This window comes from Manacus candei, unplaced genomic scaffold (assembly GCF_025592945.1).
Source record: "Manacus candei isolate 608988 ecotype Guabito, Panama unplaced genomic scaffold, ASM2559294v1 h1tg000014l, whole genome shotgun sequence".
In the NCBI taxonomy this organism is placed as follows: domain Eukaryota; kingdom Metazoa; phylum Chordata; class Aves; order Passeriformes; family Pipridae; genus Manacus; species Manacus candei.
The window spans coordinates 18980600-19004586 of NW_026138062.1; the positions used below are offsets into that span (position 1 = coordinate 18980600).

The 23987-nt window shown below is 42.8% G+C and overlaps 2 protein-coding genes and 1 long non-coding RNA gene across 4 annotated transcripts in view; 1 reads left to right on the forward strand and 2 right to left on the reverse strand.

Annotated features, from left to right (window-relative positions):
• LOC127467404 (uncharacterized) overlaps positions 1-6813 on the forward strand; it is an 89761-nt gene extending 82948 nt beyond the window's left edge. The window contains exon 8 of the long non-coding RNA XR_007903114.1: positions 6768-6813. This is a non-coding gene — a long non-coding RNA (uncharacterized LOC127467404). The remainder of the gene's footprint in view (positions 1-6767) is intronic.
• On the reverse strand, positions 6627-10619 carry KCNRG (potassium channel regulator). Its single transcript, XM_051779344.1, has 2 exons — positions 9510-10619; positions 6627-7657 (listed from the first exon to the last, which is right to left on the reverse strand). Exons 1-2 carry the CDS (start codon positions 10085-10087, stop codon positions 7405-7407), a joined length of 831 nt encoding a protein of 276 aa, XP_051635304.1. The 5' UTR covers positions 10088-10619; the 3' UTR covers positions 6627-7404.
• A 1094-nt stretch (positions 10620-11713) lies between these two features.
• Positions 11714-22930, reverse strand: TRIM13 (tripartite motif containing 13). 2 transcript variants are annotated; one of them, XM_051779327.1, is made up of 2 exons: positions 22802-22930; positions 11714-12883 (listed from the first exon to the last, which is right to left on the reverse strand). In XM_051779327.1, the coding sequence occupies exon 2, from the start codon at positions 12878-12880 to the stop codon at positions 11729-11731; it is 1152 nt and encodes a 383-aa protein (XP_051635287.1). In that variant the 5' UTR covers positions 12881-12883; positions 22802-22930; the 3' UTR covers positions 11714-11728. The 2 variants fall into 2 exon arrangements, with proteins under 2 accessions (XP_051635287.1, XP_051635289.1); XM_051779329.1 differs by lacking the exon at positions 22802-22930 and adding an exon at positions 17078-17154.
• Between the last annotated feature and the right edge of the window lie 1057 nt (positions 22931-23987).

A 23987-nucleotide genomic window follows, 5' to 3' on the forward strand; every position in this document is an offset into this window, starting at 1 on the left:
AAAGAATAGAGATGATCCAAACCACAGCCACCTGATGTTCCACTAGCCTTCTGTGACTTCACATGATCAGCTTTTCTATTCAGTCTCAGAGCCTACCTCAGGAGCTCAGTGAGAGCATGGGTCATGAGTCAGAGGACAGTGAGGCACTGGGACAGGTTGTCCAGAGAAGCTGTGGATGCCCCATCCCTGGAACTGTTCAAGGACAGGTTAGATGGGGCTTGAGCAACCTGGTCTGGTGGAAGGTGTCTTGCCCATGGCAGGGAGGCTGGAATTAGATGATCTCCAGGATCTCTTCTGACCCAAACCAGTCTATGATTCTGTGGGTCTGACTTTCAGTAACCATCCACAAGACACTGCTACAGCACAGCTTATGAATACAAACTGTAACCAACAGAGGAGTCACACAAATGTTCCTGTGCCTGTGAGTGCATTTTCCAGCCAAGTTCTGCAGGGAATCTCTGAAAGGTGAGTCTTGCAAATGGATCGCCTTTTGTCCATCCTTCTTCCAAATGTATCCACAGAGATTTGGGGACTGCGTATGGACACCAGGGAATTCTAGATTACACTATCACACTTCAAATGTCAAAGAAAACTCCATAAAGCAGAAAGCACCATTGGCCTAATCAAGATGGGAGTAGTATCTCAGTTAAATTAAGGGCCATGCAGATACAATTTTTTATTTACATTCCTGACGTGGCCATAGTTAATCATTTAAGCTATTAATGTGTTCCAGAGATCCACAGTTTACTGAGCCATCTTCAGAAGATAATGTTTTGAATGATCATAGGTAGCAAAGGAATATTATATGGTTTAAGGATCAAGTTGCAAATGGGGAAAACAATGTAAACCAGTCTGTTCCAGGAGATACATTTCCAATTTATGGAAAATTAGGAACTTACTAATAGGGTTAGTGCTCACCATACTGCAACTGGAATTGAAACAAAGTCCACCAACAGGAAATATCCAGTAAGTATCCAGCAGGCTTATCACCCCAGTGCTGCCAAAACAGTGCTGTTATTCTGATCTTCAGGGTTTGTCTATTTGACCTCTGAAAGCTTAGCTTCTGTTTGCAGATGTGGGGTATCAACATGATTAATCCATCTGATGTCTGGATCCTGCAATGTTTCACTTCACAGCACATATGCAGAAATTACCTCCTAGAGAAAAATTCTCTTCTTCAGGTATGCAAACGATTGATGTAAGATGTTCTGCAGATGCATTAACCTAACACATTGGAAAAAATAAAAAGTCCCTATAGTCTCATGCACATTTAAGTCTCCTGTCTAGATTATTCTGTGCCATTTCCACATTCAAATAGCAGCTATCACCCACCCGTTCATTCACCTCTATGAGATCTGCTTTTCCTTATCCAGTGGAATTGAAATTTCTGACAGTTCTGTTAACTGTCCTGCCTTCAATACAATAAGTTGTGTCTCTTTGGTCCCAAAAAAGCTGTGACTCTTTCCAGCCTAATTTTATTCCTTAACACCCTCTTTGTAATAGGAAAGAAGTGAGTTGGCCACCTTCTGTGGATCTCTGCCTGCCCTCATCACGTAGCCTTTTCCTCTGTTCCACCAGTACCAGGCTGAGGAGTGGGCTGAAGGCATATTAAAAAAAAGAAGATTAAAGGATAGAAGGATGAGCATGCCTTCTGTTTATTGTTGAATACAACATTGCAAATAAACCGGTATGTCAGCAATTATTTTATTACTCAGTTTAGATATCACTGGGGAACAAAACCAAAAACCATAAACCAGTCTTTTCAGAAGGCCCTCAATGAAAGCTACAAACTGCCTTTGAAATTCAAAGAAAACTCAGTTCTTGACTCCAAAGTACTAGTAAAACCCCAGACTTGATGTTTCCCATCTATTGCCTTTTTTTTTTCCAGTGGAGAATCAGGATGGAACAATGTTGCAATGTTTAATTCTTCACAGTTTCAGCAAGCACTCAGCTGACTGCTGTAACAGTAACTTGCTTAGAAAGCAAAGCCCTAAATTAATTTTCTTCAGCAGACTTGTACACATTACTGTTTCCAACCTTTAGGGCTACATTCATTATCCTTCTGACCAGAAAGAAGCTACCAATTATTGAACCATTCCATTAGAATGAAAACAGAGTAGAAATGGAGGAAGGATTCTTGGAAAAATTTACACATCAGATCACACTTCAGGGTGTTATTTCAGCAGAAACTACATGACGGTCTAGAAAACTGACATTCCCTTTTTTTTTTTTTTTAAATAGAAGTCAGATTTATTTGTATTTTATATGATGACTAGTGATTTACATTTCACCCACCCATTTGAGAATATTCAGGGCTCCAGGCATATCTCCAGCCAGAACCAGACTATTCAAATCATTGTTGGTCCATCCATTTGCTAGTCACAACAAGGCCTTCTGTGACTAATTATGGCCTGACTGCAGCAGGAGAGGCAGCTTCAAAGAATGGGAATCTTCAGACACACTAGCAGTTCCTTTGGTTCCCAAATTTGTTATTTATGTGGATTACATTGAGTTGACAGATTTAACTGGGCTGTTGAAGATATGGTCAAAGAAGCAGAGTCATTCCCTTCCTTTTTATTGTTTTCTGAAGACATAACAGTCATATGCATCTGTCACTAAAGAGAGGAAGTTCTCCATCACTGGACTTCATTTGAGCTTTTATTTGCTGTTTCAGTAGCATCTGGGAATAGATCAATATAATATTTGGTAGGGAGTTTTATTTCCTCATGATGCACTGTAAATCTTTTACTGAAGATACTCCCTCTGTTTATTGTTGAAAATCGATAAAAATAAACCTTGTAAAGTTAAAGCCTGGCAATGGTTCAGCACAAATCAGAGAGAAGGAGTAAGAAGCAATGAGCCTCCCTTCTCCTCTTGGATAACTCCCAGCTTGTTTCTCAGTGAATATTCAGTAACACTTTCCAGCAATCTGAGAACAAATTTAAAAAAAAAAAAATATTCAAAGTTATGAATGTTTCGTTGTGGACTCAGACAGGGCTTCTGATCCACTTTGGTGGCTTTCTGGTACTGAATTGGAATATACCTTAGACTTATCCACTTCAGAGACAGATAAAAGCACATCAGCCTTGCTCTGCTCAGATTAAAGGAGTTACTGTTGAGTGTTGGAAAGCTAGAAAACAACCAAAACAGGTAGAAAGTAAGAACAGCCCAGTGTGCAGAAAAGTTTCTCCAAAGTTAACAGAAGTAACTACCCCTGGGCGTGATACAATTACTCCAGCATCATTCTTTCACCCTGTGGCTATTATTCCTCATATACAGCATCTTAAGGAGTAGTCTTCTACTATTTCCATGAAAGTCAGTGGTTTGGAATTATTTAGTTAAGGGGAAAATTTCCCAGTGCTGTGGCCAGAGCAAAGAGATCGGTCTTAATCTAAAGAGTATCTCAGTCTATAGTATCAATTTTAATAGCTTTATTTAAACATCTATTCTTAATCAATTATACATTCACATGAACACTGGCTGCAGAACCTGTAAGAATGCACTGACTGCACTTCCCAAAGAAACAAAAACCCCCATGAACTGTCATATTGAAATCAATACTCAAAGAACAAAAACGTATTTCACAATACATTCAGCATATAATCTGGTTTTGACCAAGAGGCTTTTAGAATCGCTCAGACTTGTAGTTCCCATCAGCCAAACTCACTTCTACTTGTACAGCTGTTCCCTTCTCTGCAAATGTACCAGTGTGAACCGCTCTGCTGAGTGCATACCACATGGTCTGCTCTCTGCTGCATCCCTGCTTTTTGGGACCTCAGAACAGAAAGTGCAGTAACAACACTGGCCACTACTAAATTCCTGCCCTAGTGCCAGCAGGTTACACTGCATACCACTTCAAAGAGGGCACAGAAAAACTGTCATCCTGGCTCAGCAATGCTTTGCAGTAGCATAAATGATCACGCAAGGTGGAGGCCAGCTGATCCTCCTAGTAAATCGATGCTACTTCTATATTAACTTGTCTGCAAATGAACATAATTTCACCCCTTCCTCCATGATTACTGTTATTTATTTGTAGCTTGAAGCTACACAACACCTGTAGCTCTACCATCACTGCTTTCATTTTCTGTAAAAAGAAATCCAGGAAGGTGCACTCCATTGAAGAACCAGCTTCAGTTAAATTAATTAATTCAATTCATCTTCAATTAAAGTCATAGTTATCCTACTAGTATAGGTCACAACACATTTCTATGAGGTTCTTCACACACATGCTCTCAAACTTATTTAAGCGACTCTCAGTTAAAAAAAACAACAACAACAAAATGGAAGTGTTGTATAAGAGCCTAGTCATGTTCTCTGCAGGCACACAAGTGACAGAAGGTGACAATTCACAGTTCATTGCTAAGTAAGAGTAAATGCTAGGAGAACTCTGGGAATCCAAGCTAGCTGACAGTCATGTGTTTCACTTCAAAAAGACGTGCAGTCTCGCAGTATGCCATTACCCAAGGTCGAGGTAAAGCACATACAGTCCTTTATATGACAGGAAATTGCACTGGTATAGTTTTCCAGAGCCGAAATAATGCATTCATAGAATGATGTTTGTGCTGAATAAAAATTAATCCCTGAGGGGAACAAAAAAGTGTTCAGCATTAGCCCATCGTAAGTTGTTACTGAAATGGTTGTACCAAATATTCATTTTGCCAAAGCCATGGACCATGGGTGATGCCATAGGTTAAAACTCCAGGGCTTTTTAAAAATGGAAATATTTCATATTTTCTTTCACTTTATTTATAAAAAAAGTAATCCAAAACTCAATTTTCCTAGTGGCTGCTACAGCAAGGAAAATAAAGTCAGTATTCTTGTGGTAGATGAAATAGTGTAACTGTTACTATGAGAGGTTCAGAAACTAGTCTCACTTAGTTTACATCGCTACTATCATCGATCATTTAGGGCACGGTGTCTAAATACAGCCTCAAGTCTATTTTTTTAACTTTTTCCAGAAAAAGTTATCACTTTTTGTCTTGTGTTTCTCATTATTATTGGCAAGTTTCTCCACCAACAATATTCACAGTCAATGACTCACTCAATACTCAACATTATTGTTTTCATACAAGGAGTGTCACCTCTGTAGCAGAGCAACCTGTGGGGACAGTCACCCACACAGCTGTGTCACCTGAATGCTGCCATCAGCAGGCTGACTTCAAAGCCCACCACGACAGGCTTTCTGACGCAGACCTTCAGAGAAGGTCTCCACAGAATCATAGAACAGGCCAGGCTGGAAGGGAATTCAAAAGATCATCTGGTCCAGCCTTTCATGGGGAAGGGAGCCCCGATGGAATCATTTAGCATCCTCTTCAAAATTTCCAGCATTTGGAGACTCCACTGCATCTGTGGGGAGGTTGTTCCAGTGAATGATGGTTCTCACTGTAAGAAATGTCTTACTTCAAGACAAATATTAACATATTGACATTATTGACAAAAAAAGTCCCATTTGAAGTGAAAGCATTCACTCTTACATTCCTCAAAATTTATTACATTATATAACCCATAAGCATCTTAGGAGATGTAGTCCCATAATCTCAACACAGAAAGCTCTAAAACAAGCAAAGAGGACCTCACTGTTTCCACTGAACTTCTGAACTTGTCAAGCTAAAATGCCCTACAGTGATAGCCCAAGAAAAGAGACATCTGACAGTGGTGCTACCAGTCTGGGAAGATCCATTTAATTGAAACTCCTCAGGGCAAGAAATATATGGGCAAGTCCTACCACCCACCCTCATTATTAAGTGTTGCAAATTCACATTTTAAATGCATTCACATTTTAAAGCTAATGAAAAGCCAGACCTAATCAGTCTCACCTTGAATATTGTGTGCAGTTCTGGGCACCACAATATAAGAAAGATATTAAGATATTAGAGAGTGTCCAAAAGAGGGCAGTGAAGATGGTGAAGCGCCTTGAGGGGAAGTCATGCGAGGAACTTGGTCTGTTCAGCCTGGAGGAGCCTGAGGGGACACCTCATTGCAGTCTACTTCATGAGAGGAAGAGGAGGGGCAGGCCCTGATCTCTTCTCTGTGGTGACCAGTGACAGGACCTGAGGGAACGGCATGAAGCTGAGTCGGGGGAAGTTTAGGTTAAATATCAGGAAAAGGTTCTTCACCCAGAGAGTGGATGGGCACTGAAACAGGCTCCCCAGGGCAGTGGTCACAGCACCAAGCCTGACAGAGTTCTGCAGGCAGAAGCATTTGGACAATGCTGTCAGGGACATGGTGGGATCCTTGGGGTGTCCTGCACAGCGGCAGGAATTGGACTTGATGACCCTGAGGGGTCCCTTCAAACTCAGCATATTCTGTGATTCTATGGTCAGCCAAGATAGCCCAAACAAGCTCTACTGGGCTGTGTATAGCTTTGGAAAGATGGTGTTTTACCAACAACAAAAGCGAGATGCAAATAATTGATCCCTGAATTTACCACTATCTTCTTTCCCTGTCTTGAAGGGAAGGCAAAAGATTCTTAATTTATAAAGCCTTGTTAACTTACCTCTCCCAGTACCTGAGCTAATTTTGGCATCTTTACAAATCTTTGTACAGGGCTAAGATTCCCAACATTTTAAAGCCACTGCTGCCAAGCCTTCCTTCTAACTGTGTTGCATTTAACAAGCATTAAGAAATCCTTTGTACTATTTTATTTAAAACTGTACTAACTCTTCCATCTGAAGGACTGGTTATCGCATTCTCATCCTTTTTATGGTTAAAGCTCTAGAAATTAGCTGACCCTTTGCTCACAAAGACCTTTATCATTTAATTCTCAGCACTGAAGAACCGCTTAATGCCTTCGGAGTCGGAGGAGGACAGAGGAGTATTCTACAAGAGACAGTAATGTGTTATTTCACAGAGCCCGGCGATGGCTTCACAAAGCCACACAGCAGTACAACTCGGATCTTCCCCTTACTCTACTCTCAGCTAATTGCAAGAGATTCGGTGAGAAGGAGGAGCAATCATCAATCATTGAGGTTTGAATTCCTCCTCCACCCACTTCTCCAAACTGTTGGGATGACAGTTATGTCAAGGTGTTATTTCTTCATGTATTACAATGTTTTTAAAATCTTACAGATTAGCACAGAATATAAAAATTATTTTCAAGAAGAAATAGCTGATGCTTTTCGAGTCCCTATGTAAATCTTAGCCACAGAGAAAAACAAAAACAACCCTTGAAAATGCTGGAATCTGGTCCACAAACCCAGTATTTAATCTGTGGTTCTTTTATTTAGAGTTGAAGAGGGTGGAGCAGTGAAAGGCAGGAAAGCAATTTTTTTCCGAGTACTTGAAAAAAAAAAATTGCTTGTTTGTTACTTCCCTCAATAGTTGCAGTTTCAAACAAGCCAACAAAAAAATGCCGCTAGCGCTGACACACCCTTCTTCCACCTCAAAAGATGAAAGGAAAAGCCTTTATTTCCCCTTCTGCATTTGGCCTCTCCTTGCCTGTGCTACCCCAGAGCTCCCTGGGGTTTGGTTCACCGTGACAGTAAGGCCTGATGGCCTCTTCATCCTTTCAAAACTGTAGCATTCAACCTTTTCTTCACTGGCCACTGTCCTGGCACTTATGAGACGAAATCCATCTTTGAGTAAAGTGTGAAACAGCAGGCCTAGCACATTAGTACCATTAATCAGCTTCCTATTATCAGGCTTTATGGAAACATACCTAAAATCAGAAAACAAAAAAAGGCAGTTACAACACACATTAACACTTCTTGACAGTGCAGGTCAGCACAGCTGCACGTGTTTACAGCAACCAAGGTTCTGGATATTTTTTAACTCCTTTAAGGACAACTGAACTCCTTCCTTCATTAGCAGTAATTCTCAGTTCATCCAATTACATGTAAAGGAAGAAGCACTTCTCTTTCAGACACCCTTCCTATCCTCTCCCAAAACTTACTTTCTTAAGAAAATAGCTGTGACAACCTCCATCTGGTTTCACTTAATGGAGGAGAGGGGAGTGGCAGGCTCTATTTAATGCCGCAACTGTTTTTCAGGTAAGAGTAAATGATGGTCAGTGAATCCCCGTTCACCCCAAGAGCATCACTTTCCAGCACACGGGATCTCTCTCTACAAACAGTGACATTTATTGCAAAGTTACCTGGTACAGCAGGTCTTGGGGCAACAAGTATGAAAATCATTTTCACATTGCATAAAATTCTACTTGATATAAAGTACAGTGTAAGAATCTACCCAGACATTTTGAGGAAGAGAAGCCAGGTAAAGATACTATTACAAAATATATAAGCTGACAGGGGTGAAACTGTTTCACAGGTCACAGGGAAGTACACCAAATATTTGGGGAAAGCACAAAAAAAGGCAAGAGAATCCATGTCACCACAAAGATTAAGACAGAAATTCAGCAATCAACATAATCAAACTTGACTTGTTTCATCACTCAAGATAAGCTTTTCTATTGATCTGCAGAGGAAAATTTTTACCAAGTCTGAAGAAATAAAAGAAACAAACAGAAATATTTTCCTCACTATTTAAGTTGCCATAACCTACTCAACCAATTGTTAGTCCACTAAAATTAGTAATACATTACAAAGTTAAGGTTTGGCACACAAATACATGCTGCTTCATGAATGCAGAGTAGTTTTAATTCTACTTGCTTAGCCAAAGAAAGCTGGAAGAAAGGAAAAGTTTATTTTCTTTTAAAAATAATCAAAAAACTGCTGTGTTGGTTCATATAGTCAGATAGAATAACCCTTTTGGAACTATTTCAATGAAATTTCCATAAAATTCCAGATGTTCTAACAGCCACAGAGGACAAATTAGGTTACATTTTCATATATAGCAAGAACATGCCTCCATACAGTAGAGACATCCAGCAAAAGCTTGTTTAAAAATGTAAGTTGTCATTAGAATATGATACTGCTATCACAAAAGTTACTGATATACAGTAATCTTAATAAAAACAGAACCTGGCTCTGAATTCAAAGAAAACCCACTATGTAGCATATAGTTAATAATCTACCCCTTCTCCCTTCCCCCAGTAAAAGGCTCTACAAAAGCTCTCCAGTCCCTGAAATGCTATCTTGGTTTCACTGATGTTTTTAACCCTGTTTAGACATTCTCTTTTTCCTCTTTTCCATATGAAAGCCTTTTGGACCATGAGCTAGTGGAGATTTTAGGCTTCCCCCCAGTACTGCGCTCCTTTACTTTGTCTCCTTTGCTTCATTTTACTCTGTTCTTCATGTCCTCTAAAAGGTAATTGATGCTGTGAAATTTTAAAGCAAGTGAGGAGGAAAGGGCAGACAGAAAGACCCAAGAGAACTCATAAACAAACATCAGCAATATTTTAGAAAGCTGAAGAACAGGCAAATCAGTGTAACAGAAATTAAACCAGGTGTTTCAAAACTAGAAAAAGATAACATCAAACTAGCAGAAACAAGGAAACATAATTCTTTTCTCTCAGTTTCTTTAAAACGAGCTTTGCTAGCACATAGGGTGTGCTACCCGAACCAGAAGTCACAAAGACATCGCCATAACGAGAAGTCACACTAGGAGAGTACCTCGCCACAAACTGGTCCCCAGCAGAGTACTCAGTACCACACTGAAAAACCACGTCGTGATGAGAAGGCCTTTCCAAAGGGAGTGGAACGAGTGTTTTCTGAGAAGGAAAAGGGCTGCTCCAGCTCTGTCCTGACTGCTGCCCTGTAAACACAGTGATCTGCTCAGCTAGTGCCTCCACGGTGGTACTGCAGGAACCAAAGATCCGGAAAAAGGCCTGCATTTCTTGGAGAGAAAAACGCACTTCCAAGATCTCCAGCCTCGGCTTTAGCAAGTGTTCCTGGCTCAAGAGGTCAGCCAGGGGGTGGAGTCCATAGAATTCTGCTTCTCTCCGCAGCCTCTGATAGTCTGAGAAATCAGTTGGTAAGGAGACCTGTAGAGTCCTCAAGAAGTCCATGATGTGACTAAACAAAGCTCCATCTCTGTCCACAAAAAATTCCCCATTCACCAGTTTGAATTCCCCGTCATCATGGTTCAACATCCGTGCCAGCCTGGACTCAGGGAACTGCTGCAAGGTAGAAGCGCGGGTTACATATCTCACACCTCCCACGCTCAGAACGACCACCTCTTGATTACTCATCGCTGCCTCAGCCACTCAGGAATCACAACTCTCTGATCTACATGTTTGTGACCTGATCTTTCCTAAACTGCAAGGCAGCTGCAGCTGCAAGAACCAGTGAGTGGGTTTTGCAAGTGTTTAGAGTGAGGTGTGGAGCAGCAACAGGATTCCCAGGCAACAAAGACGTAAATATCATGTACAATAGTTTTGTTTGCCGGGTTTGGTTGCTTGGAAACTTTGATTCCTGGAATTTAATGTTTTATTTTTGAAATGAACAGCTTGAAAGGACTACTGGAATACAGTGAATAGACCATCACAACTTATTAAACCTTCAGAGAGGCAAATGACTATTCCCAAAATATGGCACACGTTGGGTTTGTTTTCTGTAAATGTCAACTCAATAGTTCATTCCATACACTGCTGTTCATAAGACCACTGCAAAAAGAGGTTAGATGTGCTTCAAGCAAGACATTTCAGTATTGTATGCTCCTAAAGAAGGGCACTTCAGAGAACTCAAGCTTAAGGTTCACTTTAAATCACTGTCATCCTAAGGCCAAGTCAATACACCCAGAAAATTCAATTAACTCCTGAAACAAGATACACAAAAATACAGTAACAGCAGAAGAACCTATCTAAGTTCCAGTGCTAAAGCACTTCAAAGATCAGCGATATCCATACACTTGTTACATGACACAACTTGTTCAAGGAATCATCCAATCATTTTTCCTGGCTTTTGGAATTACGATCAGGGGAGAAAGAGAGAGACAGGAGAGAAACTGCTCTACCTGCCACCTCTGCAGGGCTAAAGCTCAAGCTGCCTTCCTGAGGCAGACCCCTGTGTGCCTTTCACTGCACTAAACTGTTTACATTAAGGCCACTTTTTAAGAAAGTGGGGCTTCAGAGAAACATGGATCTCAGAAAACAGCTCAGTTACCCCAACAATTCCATGCTGGAAAAGTAAACTGCAAAGTACGTACTATCTGCGAAGTACATACTATCTTGCAGCTTGTTCTTATCAACCTCAAGTGATTTCTCGTTACCTCTAGAACTTACGCTTGCCCTGAAAGACACATTTTTGTATAGAACGCATAATTTGAATGCACAAGATAATTACAACATTTGGTTATACAAAAAAACCCCCACCAAACAGCTATTTCAGTGAGAAGTGAAATACATTGTCAGACACAAAGTGGCTCTAGACTGTGAATGACACATGCTGCATTTTGTAGAGGAAGGGCAGCCCTCAGCAAGCCTGTCAATACAGCACCGACCTCAACCACAACTGCTCTTCCTCTTACCAAATGACCTCCAAGTTAGAAAAAAATATATTTTAAACTAAGATCTTTTATCTTATTCTACAATTACATTAACATTGAACTAAGTACACAGTTCAGCCCTGTATTTTGGTAAGAAAAATGATTTACAGTGAATAATATTCCCATAATCACGACTGAAAGAAGAATCCAGAAGTTAAGTGTTTTTCAAAGCCCCGTTTCATCTTCTGGTTTATCAGTGCTCAAACTATGTGAACAGTATGAATGTTTTGGCAACATTTTGAATCTTTGAATGTTTTCACGAGAAGTCTTAAAGGACCAATTATTTTAAGAAGTTCTATATTTTCTTCCCCAGATCTCTCTTAGTTCTTATATTTCAGCAGGGATTTCACAACAGTTTATATTTGCACACAAACTCTGCAACATTATCCAGTACAACCAACGTATAGTTTTTACACTTTTCTCTTAAAAGTGAAGCTCCATCTGTCATCTGTTCCCAGTAAAAGACTGCATGATCTGCTATCTCCACGTTATCTGCCAAATAGGACAAGATAATTGTAAAGAAAATAAGACAGTTCAGTATAAATCTGCGCGAAAAGACTGAGGAAATCTTGAATTTGCCAGCATTGTTTTCCTGAGGCAAAGAAAGTTTGTCCACATCAACTAGTTTTATTCCATTCCACTGGCTGGTGTCGAAGCTCTTCATTGTGGGGCTGATGTCCACAGTGGAACAAGGTAAAGGGGTTTCTTTGAGCACCTTGATTTTTTCCCTGAACTCCTGCATCTGTTGCAGAAATATAATGGGTTCAGACACATCTTTGAAGGCCTCTGCAATGTTAAAAGCCATCCGCTGCTCTTGCAGAATTGTGTTCAGTTTATTGATCTCTGGATCATAGGCCTGCATCACTGCAAGCTTCATGGTCTCAAAGTCGGAAAGAATCTCATTTCTCTTCTGCTCCAGCGTGTGCTGCAGCTTCTCAAAGAACTCTTTCACTTTGTCAGAATCTTTGGTCAGCATCTGCAGAGCTTTCCTCTTACTGGTTTCCAAGGTATCCAACCGTGAGAGGGCATCTCCACAACGCCAAGTTTCAAAGCCCTGAAACAGGGTTTCAAAAGCCCGCTTCTCCTGGGAGTAAGCTTCTTCAATGGAACAGAAAACGTGCTTTGTGTGGTCACCACGGGTGGCACAAACACCACAGATCAGCTGCATGTCTGTCCGGCAAAAAATGTTAAGGGGCTGTCCGCTGTGCACTTTGCACACAGGCATTTTTGGAGTTACTTTGATTTTGTTGTACTTCTCCACGATACCTTTCAGGGAATAGTTGACCTGCAAGCTGTTGACTCCAGCAACAGGAGTCTCCTTCCTGCATGTGGGGCACTTGAAAGGAGACGGCCTCCAAAGCACGTTCCGCACATTTCCCTCAAGAATTCCTTCCAGACACTTTCTGCAGAAATTGTGGGAACAGGGCAGGACTCGAGGATCATCGAACAGGCTACAGCAAATGGGACAGGTGAGATCTTCCTCTAGGAGTTCCATCATATCCTAGGAAAGAGAAGAAAGATGGTAACAGAACTTACAAAACTTATGTCTCCCTCAGGGAGGCTATGCAAAAACCGATCTCCATCTGAGAAACGTCTTGGTGAGAAAAGGATCTGTTTTTTTTCTCCAGTATCCTTAAGACAGAGCCTCAGCTGGGTTTTTGCAGCCAGTCCCCCATAGCTGTGGTATCTGGCCAGCAGATGGCAGGCACAAGAATGGTGCAGTGTTCAAACAGAACATTTTTTTTTGCACTTTCAACTAGAAAAACTGGAAAAAAACGGCTTGCCAATCCCACCAAGGACTCTGAAAGAAAATAATTCACATACTCATAATAACAGTTCAAGACTTGCATCTTTCCTCACTGATACAATACAGAGAAACCAGATTTGCACAAAAGATACCCAGCCAACATGCCCTGCTAAGATTTGATTACTCCATACTTGCTTAACTCATCCAAAGTTTCCAGTTTCAAACCCCACGCACTGCTACTGTAGACAATACTAAAAGTGACTGAAAAAGCTCAGTTTCAGTATTTCTGCTGATACAGAATGTCTGATGTGTTTCTTTGCTCTACTTGCAAGGCCAAAGGAGAGTCACCACTCACTTTAAAAATTAAGTTTTCTCTTGCTCCTGCAGTATTTTTAAATAACCAAGGGACTGTGTTACTGTTGAGCTATTCAGCATGAAGTTAAAATACTTCAAATAACAGCTGCCAATAATCCTTGATAATCCATCATGAAACAAAACTGTTAACCATTTTTACTCATCTGCAATCACTATTTCCAATTCCATTCTCTCCACCATCAGCATCCATGCCTCAGCAATTTCTTTCTGTGGAGAAGACATACAGGAAGGTTTATCATGTAATCCTTCCAACTGGAAAGTCTCAGTAAAGGGACCCAGCGCATGCCCTTCCCTTGCCTCTAACCAAAGACAAGTTCTCAGATGCAGACACCTTGTAGCTTACAGCACGCTCTTAGAAAACAAAAAGCTAATAAATGCCAAAATGGGTGACAGTTTGTATTAGCCAAAGCTCTCAAACATTTAGTTTTGAGCTATAATTAGAAAGATGCTTCCCCTGCATAAATTCCTTCCATATTATACAGCACGTATTCATACATACATAATAAAATTCCTTTTATAAATTGAAAGATGTATCACAAAAAAGTGCATCAAATATTGCTGTGACTACAAGGCATGTGTATGAGCTCTTAATAAGTTTTGATGTAAATACTAAAGTTTCTGTCCCCTCAAAGAAATATAAAATAGAAAATGTGGGAGCCAAGAGGAGAGCTGCAAAGGAAGATCCATGCTGCACAGGACAAGAAGAGCAATAAAATCAATACCACTGATCCAAAGAAAGTTCAGTTCACTACAGAGAAGAAAGGCGAGGTCAGTCCTGACTTTCTTTCACAAAAGGCCCAATAGTTCCAGTGAGACTTTACATTAAAAGCCATTCTTGAGAGGCATAAGCAAACCTCCCACGCTTTTCAAGTGAGGAGGAGGGGTTGTCATGACCCAGAAGCGGGCACGATCTTCATTATAAATTCTCATAGGGCTGAACAAAGACACCAGTCCAGAGTCAGGGAACTCTGATCCTTTGTTATATAGCCACCTTAACTCCAAGAACTAGCCCACTATTTAGGCGTAGGAGTGTTAGCTAACAAGCTCCCAATTCTCGCAGTGAACTTCCATAGGGAGTAAGAGGTAGAATACGATTGCCACACTTGCCAGGACAAAACAAGAGAGGAGAGAATGAGTATGGAAAAGAGAGAAAGTGAAGGGAAAAGATCCCACGTCGGTCCTGCCACCGTAGATGGTCCAGATCCGGGGTCAGCAGAAGCTCAGGGCCGATCCACTTCCTTTTACAGTTTCCCTAGTTTAGGTGCCCTTACTTTTCGCGCCACGTGCTACTGTTTGCGCATGCGCAGTGAGCCCTTTCAAGCCCTCCAGGAAACGAGTAAGGAAATGAGGAACTGAGAGGTTGGGGGTCTGTGGTGGTCCAGGAGCCCCCTTTAGTGAGATGCCCGGGAACTGACCCTTCTTTTGCCGGAGGCACACTGAGCCCAAGTCTCCAGGCTGACTTGCAAGTCTGGGAACGAAAGGGAAGTCGGCTCAGAGCAGCGCTGCCCTGCCTCCGTGGGACTCTCCCTTCAAACTGCTGTGACTTTCCTGTCACAGCACAACAGGTAGAATGTTTGAGACAAACAAGCTTACATGCTTGTGCCTGGCCCTCCACAGGGGTATTCTCTGTGCTTGTTAGAAAAAGGAGACTTTGAAAAAGTTGCCAGCTTTCCTACTCAGGACTAAGGTCATCAGGCAGAAGAAGCCACCACCAGGAGGAGGGACAAAGCCCCAGATAAAAGGTCTAATGACTCCATTTACCACTTAAGGTTGTTTCCTGTAAGCCCACAGGTCCCACTCAGAAACCTCATTTTCTGCGAGAAGAATCTGGTTTTGAAGCACCTCTTGATGCTCAAACAAGCAACGTTTCTATTCCATCTTCTTCCGACTGCTAAAAATAATGGGATCACAGGAAGATGATGATTTTGTCCATATACTCGAGTCTTCCTCTTCATGAATACCCCTCTCTTTCCAACTTGTAGTCACAGCTTTTAGCCACAGCTTTAGCAGCACAAAGATCAGTTTTGCTCATGTGTTAAGAGGATAATAACTACAAAACCAAAATGACACTTCTCCATCTTTTAGTAAATGGAAATTCACAGTGCAGAAAGTATTTGCTCTGGTTCATCTCCTTTACCAGGGAGGACTTTACATCCCAGTTAGGGAGTTGGAAAAGCAGCTTTGAATGCCTGACAGCAAGGACTGCAAACCACTGCAGAAAATGCTTACTACAACAGATCCCATCAAAAGTGCAGGACAAACACTGAAGACTTTCGCACTACTAAAAAATACAAAAAACATACACAGAAAGGCTTCATGATCCAAATAAAACTGTCCTGTTGCACTCCAACTCCACTTATCCAATTAAATAATTATGCTTTATAAATATAACCGAATTTCAACACCTTTATACAACATTATTAAAAACGCTGGATTAAAAAAAAAAAAAAAGGTAAGTTTATGAGCTTCCCCCCACCCCCAACAACACCAAACCCAAAGTAGTGAAGACTTGCACGACTGGTTGGGTCAGATGAACTTCCATCTTCTTTAGGACATACATTTCAGAGAATAAATTGTCTGTGGATTGACACATCCCTTAGCAACCTGGTATTTGTGTGAAGAACTACAGCAACATTTCAACTTCTCCATTGGGAACTTCTCTGTGTAACTTCTGATCCAGGTTTGGACGGCCCTGGAATTCCCCACTTGTAGCACATAAACCTAAAGCATCTCTGGGTACAAACCCAACAGATGTCATCCATCAGAAAGAGCAATTTGCACAGTTTTATCATTAGGAAAAAGAATGGCAAAACACATCAAACCATAAATGCAAACCCAACCACAGTAGCTTTTTCCCACGCTCCAAAGAGAAATTAATTTAGTATGCTTCTCAGCACAGAAGTCGGGTTTATCAGCCAGCAGCATACTGAAAGCAAAACCAAAATTTCACCAAGCTTCAAACAAAACAGAAAGACAAGTCCTGAATTACAAGTTTCCTGCAATGGCATGTTAAGTGTTATTTCACGGCCAAAAATTTTTCCAGGAGCACCAGGCAGATCCAATGCGTGCAGCCTCTAGAAAGCTAGAGAGGCCTGGAGAAATAAGCAATTTCGGTTCAGTGCAGTTTCAAGAGAGCGAGAAAGGCCTGGAGAAACAGGAGTGCAGCTACAGTCCCACGAACACCGCTTCACCCACAGGGCTTGACAACGTGCCGAGCGCGGGGCTGCCCGCGCTTACCTCCCCGTGCCTCTGACCAGGCAGAGGTTCCCTCGCTGCTTCTGGTTACACCCCCTCCGATCCCATCGGGGAATCCCCCTTAACCATGGTGCTCCAGCCGGCCGCCGGCCCTGCCCTCCCTGGGGCTCCCAGTGCTCCGCCGGCGCCGCAGCCGAGGGGGGCGGCCCTGGGGGTCCGACAAACACAGCGGGGCTCGGGGGGGGCGGCTGCGAGCGGGACCGGCCGCGATCGCGGCGCGGCCCCGGGCCGGGCGCTGCCGCCGCTCTCACAAAGCCGCGGCCTGCGCGCCCCCGGCCGCGCCCGCCCGTCCTGCCTTCCCCGGGCCCCACTACTCACCACGGCCGGCCGGGGTCGCGGACAGCGTGGGGCAGCGGCCGCCTCGGGCCCCCGCCCCGCCCGGCGCCGCTCCCCCTCTTCCGGGCCCGCCGCTCCGCCCGCCCGGCCCTCTCCGGCCCCCGGGAGCGATCGGTCGGGAGCTGCTGCCCCGCCGTTCCACCCACCTTGGCCCAAGGCCGCCGATCCAGCCCCGGGGCAGGAGCTGCTGCGGCTCTTCCCCCTTGGCTTGCCCGCGAGCGGCGCGGAAAGCCCCCGGGGCTGCCAGGAGAGGGGGCTGGCGGGGAGATGCCGCTTGCCGAGGCTGCAGCCTGTTCCTCCGCCGAGATATATACGGGTGTCAGATGTTTATTAACTCTCTAATTAGACTTCAGGATGCTTCTCACAGGCACACGTTGCACAGCCTAAGGAAGGGCGCTGCTGGGTGGCAATCCCGCTGAGCATCTTCCACCTCCTGAAAGCACTTATTAAAATAACAATTACTTCAGACAGATTTCCTTATGTGCTTCGTAATAGGACGGAGACTCATTTCTTTTTGCTTTAACGCACTGGTTGTACCATTTCCTGCCGGTGAATCTGTTGGAGAGTAATGTGGCCTGTCAAACCTCTGCAGGTCTTCTGACCAGCCCCAGGGAGAGGGAGCAGGAGGGATCCCACCTCCACCTGGGGAGGACCTTCTAGTTACAGGACTACAAAACTGTGTCTGAAAGTACTGAAACTGCAGAGAACCTTTTTGATTTGTATCTTTTTTGCAGTCCTTCCGTTAGTTCTCAGTCAATATAACAGGTCTCACATCAAAGCCAAACTGAACTTACTTTCAAGTTGGACTTTGTGACAAAGTCTACATCAAAACTGTTCCAAAATGCATGTACTTTGCCTGCTGCATCCCTTCACTCCCCTACTCTGCACCCACTGCAGTCACATCACTCATCAGCACAGGGGAGAGCATTCCCCTCAATGACTACCCGCACAAGTGACATCACAGGCCAGACTGTACTTCTATCAAATAAAGCTTCCTTGTGCATCTGACATCTTTCTTCTGATTATTTAGGAATCCATATCTTAAAAGCCATTCAATAACATGCCGAGGCTATGCTTCCCCAGTTTACTGCAGCCAGAAGAAGATCTCCTCCTCACTTCCCTCCTTGCTGCCTCCACCCAAGCTGGCCTGCCTGCTCAGCTGGACTCACTGGGAACAGTTTGACCAAGGACAAGCATTTTTGAAAATCTCCTTCAGAGGGCTCACACACTTGGGCATTTCACCCACTATCTACTGGAGACCGGCCCCAGGACGTAGAGTTGCTACACAAAAGCAATCAAGACCTTCAGGCACATTTCAGTGTCCTCCTTATGCCTTCTTAACTGTCCAGCATCTTATTTGCCGTTTATTAAAAACAAGTAATTCCAGATAGTTTCTGAAAAGTGATAGCTCAATCCATTCCTCAGCCACCCAAATTGCATTCAAGTTTGCATCCCAATGCTTGCACACTTATGTTTGCCGAGTAATCCCTTGTCTACACCTTCCTAACAGCCACTTTTATATCAAGAATTCCTGAGTTTTACTAATCTTCTCTGTAATTTTATGGTTAAGGATTAATCATAAGGTTAAAGACTAACAACAACATGGCATTTTAGATTTCTCACTCATTATTAAGTTCATATATTTCATATATAACTTTTTTCCTGATTTTTTTTAAAGTACATTTTATTCTCCATAATTCTTTGGGCTGGTCCTACTCTGTCTCCTGGTAAATGAAGAAGGAGCTGTATGAATGTAAGAGCAGACACCTGCCCACCTGGGATATCTCCTCTTCATTAGGTGCACCTATAAAATGGTCTGGGATTTCTTCTGTCAAAGATGAAAGCTTAAACTTCTGGGCAAACACAGCACAGGATTTCTGTGCTTGGTGCACAGAAACACTGTCTAGCCAGCACCATACTTAAGTGTCCTCCTCTGAACTCTTTGTTGCTTCAATAGCAGCAGTTTCAATAGCAGCTTGTTTATAAGCTTGCATTCCTGCATTTGAGAGCACAGTGTCTTCCCACAGCAGCATCAAAGGCCATTTGTTGAAACTTCAGAGAAAAGTTCTGGCTGATGGAAAAGAGCATTAGTATATCTGTGGCAGTATTTCCCTATCTAATACAGAAACAAACCCAAGCGAAAGCTAAGCTCAAAGGAGAGGCCCAGCTTGAAGGGAAGTGTTAGGATAAATGTCACTTAGCCATGGGAGCGTTGAAAATACAGGGGCAGGAATTTGGAATGAATTATAAAATAGTGTCAACTTCCAGCTTTTCAAGACAAACACCATGTTTGTTGTAAGACAAAGTGATATTGCCTATTGTCATCTTTAAATTACAGAGAACCCAGATCACAGCTCTTCTAGTAAGTGTTGTAACAGGATATTTCTGAGACTGAAGCTCTGTGCTGTGGTTCAGTCAGCAACTTTAGAGCTGACAGCTCCTGCTCTCCTTGCCTGGACCAGCTTTGCCAGGCTCCACAGCTGCTCCACTGAGCTGATTCTACCCACTAAGCCAAGCAGAACGCTATTCCCTTTTCTTTCCCAAGGTGAGTTTTCTGCTGATTCAACGAGTTAAACCAGTTCAGTGCAAGATTAGACAATCATCAGGTCTAACATCAGAGGAGTAGGGAAAAGAGGAACAAGATTTTTCCCTTTCCATGGAAGCAAGCCATTAACGTGACTCAAGCTGTAACAGGTAATTCTACCCTGACAGGCAGATTCTTGCCAGGTTAAGCCAAGATGAGACTGTGCTACTGGCAAAAGTGATCATTCCATCCTTTCCCCTTCCCTTAGTCATGCTTTCCTGATGCCTCCTCTCTGCTGGCTCCAACATTTGTGCAGCCACATGTTAGGCCAGATACACTTGCCAACAGAGCTGAAAGCTAATCCAGTTTACCAAAAAAAAAAAAAGTTTTCAGGAGGATCAATTTTGGCAGCCAGCTGATCCCACGGCCAAACAAACACCAGGATGAGCCAGAAAGAGGGCCTGTTTTGGTGGCAGCCTGCATACACATAAACCAGAAGTGTCCCCACAGGCCATAATTTCCCAAATGCTTCCAGCCAGCTATTGCCAGCGCTACTGCCAAAAGCAACACAGCCTTGCCCTTTGCCCACACCAGCTGCTCATTCCAGGCCCCAGGTACCTGCTCTGCTGTGCTGGAGAAGAACTGATTGATAAATGTAGCTGGAATTAAAAGCTGCCTTCTCTTTCTCCCAAGTTTGTATTCCCCATCAGTAAGGCACCTCTGAAGCCATGCTACCGAAGACCTGTCAGATTTCAAGTGTCTCCTAGGGTGAAACTCCAAGGAAAGGAGGTGAGTTGAGGGAATTTTACAGTCTTATTCTTGGCTGTGAACCTGCCTTTTACTTCCCACTGAAGGAGGCTAAGGCTTCATGTCCTGTTACAGAGGTATCAGAGCACACAGACAGTACACTCCAGTGTCAGGACAGAGACTTCTGGAAGGACGCTGCTTTATTCAGCTGTGCTGGGGGGAGCATACCCTCAATTTGAGGTAGACAATGTAGTTGCTGTGGGTACCTAAAAATGAACATAAATCTGCAAGAGCTTTGATGCCAATAGCAGCACAATAAGAAGACACTGTAAAATAACACAAATAAAGAAACTATTCAAAACAGCTCTGTGTATCAAATACCTTACTAACATATAAACATTTCATAGCTATATCACATCTGACTACCTTTCTTTTCAACAGATACATCTGGACTTCATTAAACATTCCAAATGAGGGATCAGAGAAAGCAATTTCTTGTTATTGTTCCATAAAAGCTACTTTTAATATGTGTTGTAGAAATACCAGGCATTAAAATCCATGAAGGATCATCAGCGATTGAAATTATCAACTACTGTTTTGAGGTCTGAATTTCAGAGACTGCTTTGATATCTGCAGGGTCTCTGGTGACTATTTTAGCAGTAATAAGAAGTTCTCTAGTTTTACTTATGGAACTTTGACCACACAGCTAACTAATATTCAGCACTTTACCAAATTTTCCTGCAGAGGGGGGTGGAGGGGATCGATGACGATTTCAGTTAGCTCCTTAGCAAAATCTTATTTATTTACAAAGAATGTACAGCCACGTCCCATTTCCTTGCACGCAGAGGAAGCAAATGGGAGGGAGTACTGAGCGGCAGTCCAAGTTTGCTGCTCTAGCCAGGATGCTTGCCCAGAAGCTGTCCCTTGGCTTTTTCTCAGGGCCATACACCACTGCTTCTCCCACTGTCTGCTGGCTCTTGCGTGGTGTTTCCGGTCTCAGACATGCACACAGGCAAACACAGCTGCAACCAATCTGTGCTCTAGCTGCTGCGTTCGCAAGCAGTCCCTAGAAAAGTCTCTCTGACTTTCTCCAAATTGGTGCTTGCTCATACGAGTCAGCTCATCTTAGCACTTGCCTATGTAGCCCTGTACCGTGGGCAGCGGTTTCTAGGTTTTAGCTATCTTATGCCCTGAAAGAACTTAATTGCTCCTTCCTGAACAAAGCATGGCCAGAGTGCCTGTCAGTTTTAATGAGGTTTGTGACTGCCTATAGATCAAAGCTCTGCCCTGGTGGGTTTTGCTTATAAAGAGGAAAGGAGAAGTGACCTCCAAAGTAAATAGAACAACAAGGAACCAAACTAATTTTCATATGTAATTTCTTCTATGATTTGCCAAGTGTCAGATTAACTGTATAAAACAGAGGACTTCCTACGGAATGTCGATCCTCACAAGCACACATTATAATGAAGATTTCAAAAGTACAAGCACAACCTGTTTTTCATCTGAGACTTCGTCTGTATCATCTTCCAAACCACAGGCCTGACCCTGGGAGTGGAAGGACTGCTTTCAATAAACAAACCTTGATTTTCCAGTCCTGCACCATCATTTACTTCTGTGCAAGCTGCACAGAGACATTACCAAATCTACCCCAGCCCACATAATAACTACTTTTTTTCATTGGTTTTCACAGGTGCAAATGCCTCCACAAAGCTTGTGACAATGGAGAAGCAAGTCCCAGTGGTTTTACTAACAGGGTGAAGACGAATTATTTTTCTGAGAACTGATTAGTCATGTGGTATTACATTGTTGTATTATGTGCTGCCACAACAGGAGAGAGCTGCCCTCTCTCCCACAAATTTGGCATATCAGAGAACCTTTCTGAAACATACTTGTCTGCAGCCAGTAGATGTACTTTGCAGGGCTAATGAGAGACAGTTGTATTTTGTGAATGAAGCTCTGAGCTAGAGAATAAAACAAGTCAGTGACCATAATTTTCTTTCTGCCTTTGTGAAACGGATGGGAGTGGTTGTATTCCTGTTCTACTAACATGGTTCCCAGACAAAATGTCTCTGCTGCTACTGTTCAAGGAAATAAAGTCAAAATCCTGCAAGCAACAAGCATGTTTAGGCATGCTGAGCACAATTTTGCTTCCAGTATGGGAGGGTCCTAAATACTTGGCCTCCCCAGTGAAAAAATGCACATTCAAGGAAGGCAGAAGCTGAATTAACCCTTGATTACCAAACACAGTTATACTTCTAAATATTGAAGGCCAGATCTTCATTTCCTTGGGGAAGTTCTTTATGCACTGTAAAAATGTTGGTGTTCAAATACACTCTAAACAAGCTGACAAGCACATTTACAAATACAGTACTGTCCTGCTGGTATCGCTCACCTCATCCTTCAAGAAAGGCATATGAATAAGCCATGTTTCTTACCAGCTGACCAGCTGACTTTTGCCTTAGTTCCACCACACCACGGTTGTTATCTGCTTGTGTCCAGTACCAGAGCCTTCACTCAGGGCACATGTACATCTCTGCTGCTGTTCCTGCACATTGTGACACCAAGCCGTCACCATCTGCTGCCAGGGTGCTCAGGAGCTGGGCTCTGCATCTGGAGGGAGACAGGGAGATGCAGGGATGAGTTGGTCTCCTGGGACTTCCTGCCTGCTGAGCGCACAGGCACTGGAGTCAATGTGCTCCAAAGCAGCACCAGCAACTTTTCTGAGCTGTGGCATGTACTTTGCCCCACAAGTGCTGCAGCCTGCTGGCCTGTAAAACCAGCCTCTCAAGTTAAGAAAGCAGCGGAGCAGGAAACTGGCAGGAAGGCATAGCCAGCCACTGCTTCCCAAAGCCTCACGCCCTTGAGTCAAACACATTTGGCAATACTGACTTCATGTGGCAAGATGTGTTTGTACTCCCAGTGCTCATTTTGGAGAAGAAAGGACTTACTGGGGCACACAGAAAAAAATGGGACAGGGAATCATTTGGAGGTTGAGTCTCTTTCTAAATTGGTTTTCCTTTTTGTTTAAAAACTATATTAACATTTGTCATTTTGCATTTACTGAAACAAACCCACAGTGAGTGACAGGCAATAAAATCCCACAGTGATTTAAATTATGTGAACAACAAGCTACCAGTGAGAATTCCGATGCCCTCCATACGAAATAAATAAACATCAGTTTCCACCTAATATTTACTTCTTGGAAGTTCAAGATTAATCCCATTTGGCATATTTTAAGGAAGTGAGTTCTTGACCCCAAATTTTTATGGGCTGTAACAGTACGTCCAATAAAAGAAAGGAAGTATATATTAAAGCTGCTCTTAAAATCTGATTGATTTTAGGCACAATTTTGAGAAAGACAGCACTTCACCTCATGTTTCAAGTAAAGGAGGTGAGACTGATACAGCCCATCCAGACCAGTAAGATTATTTCTCGCTATGAAGATTTCTTTTAACAAGGGTTTTTGAATATCTGTGTTAACCGCCTGCCCTCCTCAAGGCAGATAACATTGTACCACATGGCTTACATTAGTTGCATCATGCTTTATACTATAATAAAATGCTAAGGGAGCTTTCTAGGTGAAATGCCACAAAATAACACACCAGCTGAAAATAATGAGAA

Excerpts from the sequence above, each read along its gene's own strand:
- KCNRG (XM_051779344.1), bottom strand. The coding sequence starts at position 10,087 with ATGAGTAATCAAGAGGTGGTCGTTCTGAGCGTGGGAGGTGTGAGATAT. Across the intron at positions 7,658-9,509 it reads GGGGACCAGTTTGTGGCGAG|GTATGTTTCCATAAAGCCTG; the intron begins GTACTCTCCTAG and ends TTCTGATTTTAG.
- TRIM13 (XM_051779327.1), bottom strand. The coding sequence starts at position 12,880 with ATGATGGAACTCCTAGAGGAAGATCTCACCTGTCCCATTTGCTGTAGC.